Here is a 1,597-nt window from a genome sequence, read left to right as displayed (position 1 = left end):
TGTGGCAATGTAATGGAAACCCTGAACAAGAGGGGGCAGCCTGGAGGCTGGAGAGGTGTCGGTGCAGGTGTGGCCAACGCCCAGATTTCTCCTGCTGACTGTCCCAATGACTCACCCCACATCCCAGCCCTTTCACCTTTAAGGAAGAGCCGGAAAGGGTGTGGTGGGGAAGAGGAGAGGAGGCAGGTCTGGGGCCCCAGTCCCGCCCTCTGCCCCTCCCCACCCTGCTGTGGGCCTGGCCTTCCAGCCAAAAGGCAGGCCGAGAGCAGAAGAGGCACAGAACCCGGCATCTGTTCCGAGGCAGCCAGTTAGCCTGCCGCCTGTCTGTCCCCAGAGCCATGGAGAGAGCCAGCCTCATCCAGAAGTCCAAGTTGGCCGAGCAGGCTGAACGCTATGAGGACATGGCAGCCTTCATGAAGAGCGCCGTGGAAAAGGGTGAGGAGCTAACCTGCGAAGAGCGCAACCTGCTCTCAGTGGCCTACAAGAATGTGGTGGGTGGCCAGCGGGCCGCGTGGAGAGTCCTGACCAGTATCGAGCAGAAGGGCAACGAGGAGGGCTCAGAAGAGAAGGGCCCGGAGGTGCGAGAGTACCGGGAGAAGGTGGAGACAGAGCTCCGGGGCGTATGCAACACGGTGTTGGGCTTGCTGGACAGCCATCTCATCAAGGAGGCCGGTGACGCCGAAAGTCGGGTCTTCTACCTGAAAATGAAGGGCGACTACTACCGGTACCTGGCTGAGGTGGCCACCGGTGATGACAAGAAGCGCATCATTGACTCAGCCCGCTCAGCCTACCAGGATGCCATGGACATCAGCAAGAAGGAGATGCCGCCCACCAACCCCATCCGCTTGGGCCTGGCCCTGAACTTTTCCGTCTTCCACTATGAGATCGCCAACAGCCCCGAGGCGGCCATCTCGCTGGCCAAGACCACCTTCGACGAAGCCATGGCTGACCTGCACACCCTCAGCGAGGACTCCTACAAAGACAGCACCCTCATCATGCAGCTGCTGCGGGACAACCTGACGCTGTGGACGGCCGACAACGCCGGGGAAGAGGGGTGCGAGGCTCCCGAGGAGCCCCAGAGCTGAGCCGTGCCCGCTGCCCTCCCTGCCCTGCCCGCTCGTCCCCCACTCCTGGCAGAGAGGACTTGTACGGGGTGGGAGGCCCAACCCTTCTCCCCAAATGCTCTGCCCCAGCTCAGAAATGCTCCACAGAGAGGAACCAGCAGAGCTGAGGCCGCCTGGAGCCAGAGGATTCCATGCTTCCTGCAGCTTTCAGGTGCTCCTGGCCACTGGTCATTCCACCCAGCCCTGCTCTCTGCACCTCCGCCGCCCCCCAACCCCACCCCTGAACCTGGCCACTTCCTCCTCACCCCGCCCCCCTCCTGCCCCTGCTGCCTCTGGATCTTAGGAATTGAGGAGTATCCCACCTTTGTGGCTGAGAACTCAATTGTGTGGCAGAGGCTGGAGATGAGAGAGAGAGAGAGAGAGAGAGAGAGAGAGAGTGTGTGCATGCAGCGAGCAAGACCAAGGAAGCGAGCGAAAGCATGTCTGCTGGGTGTGACCATGTTTCCTCTCAATAAAGTTCCCCTGTGACACTC

General features: G+C 61.2%; 1 protein-coding gene across 1 annotated transcript; it reads left to right on the top strand.

The window, feature by feature from the left end:
- Nucleotides 1-257: 257 nt before the first annotated feature.
- On the top strand, nt 258-1,597 carry SFN (stratifin). The gene has a single exon (XM_033840270.2). It carries the CDS (start codon nt 339-341, stop codon nt 1,083-1,085), a length of 747 nt encoding a protein of 248 aa, XP_033696161.1. The 5' UTR covers nt 258-338; the 3' UTR covers nt 1,086-1,597.

Source organism: Tursiops truncatus, chromosome 1 (genome assembly GCF_011762595.2).
Source record: "Tursiops truncatus isolate mTurTru1 chromosome 1, mTurTru1.mat.Y, whole genome shotgun sequence".
Classification (NCBI taxonomy): Eukaryota; Metazoa; Chordata; class Mammalia; order Artiodactyla; family Delphinidae; genus Tursiops; species Tursiops truncatus.
This window is presented reverse-complemented; position numbering and strand designations above follow the sequence as displayed.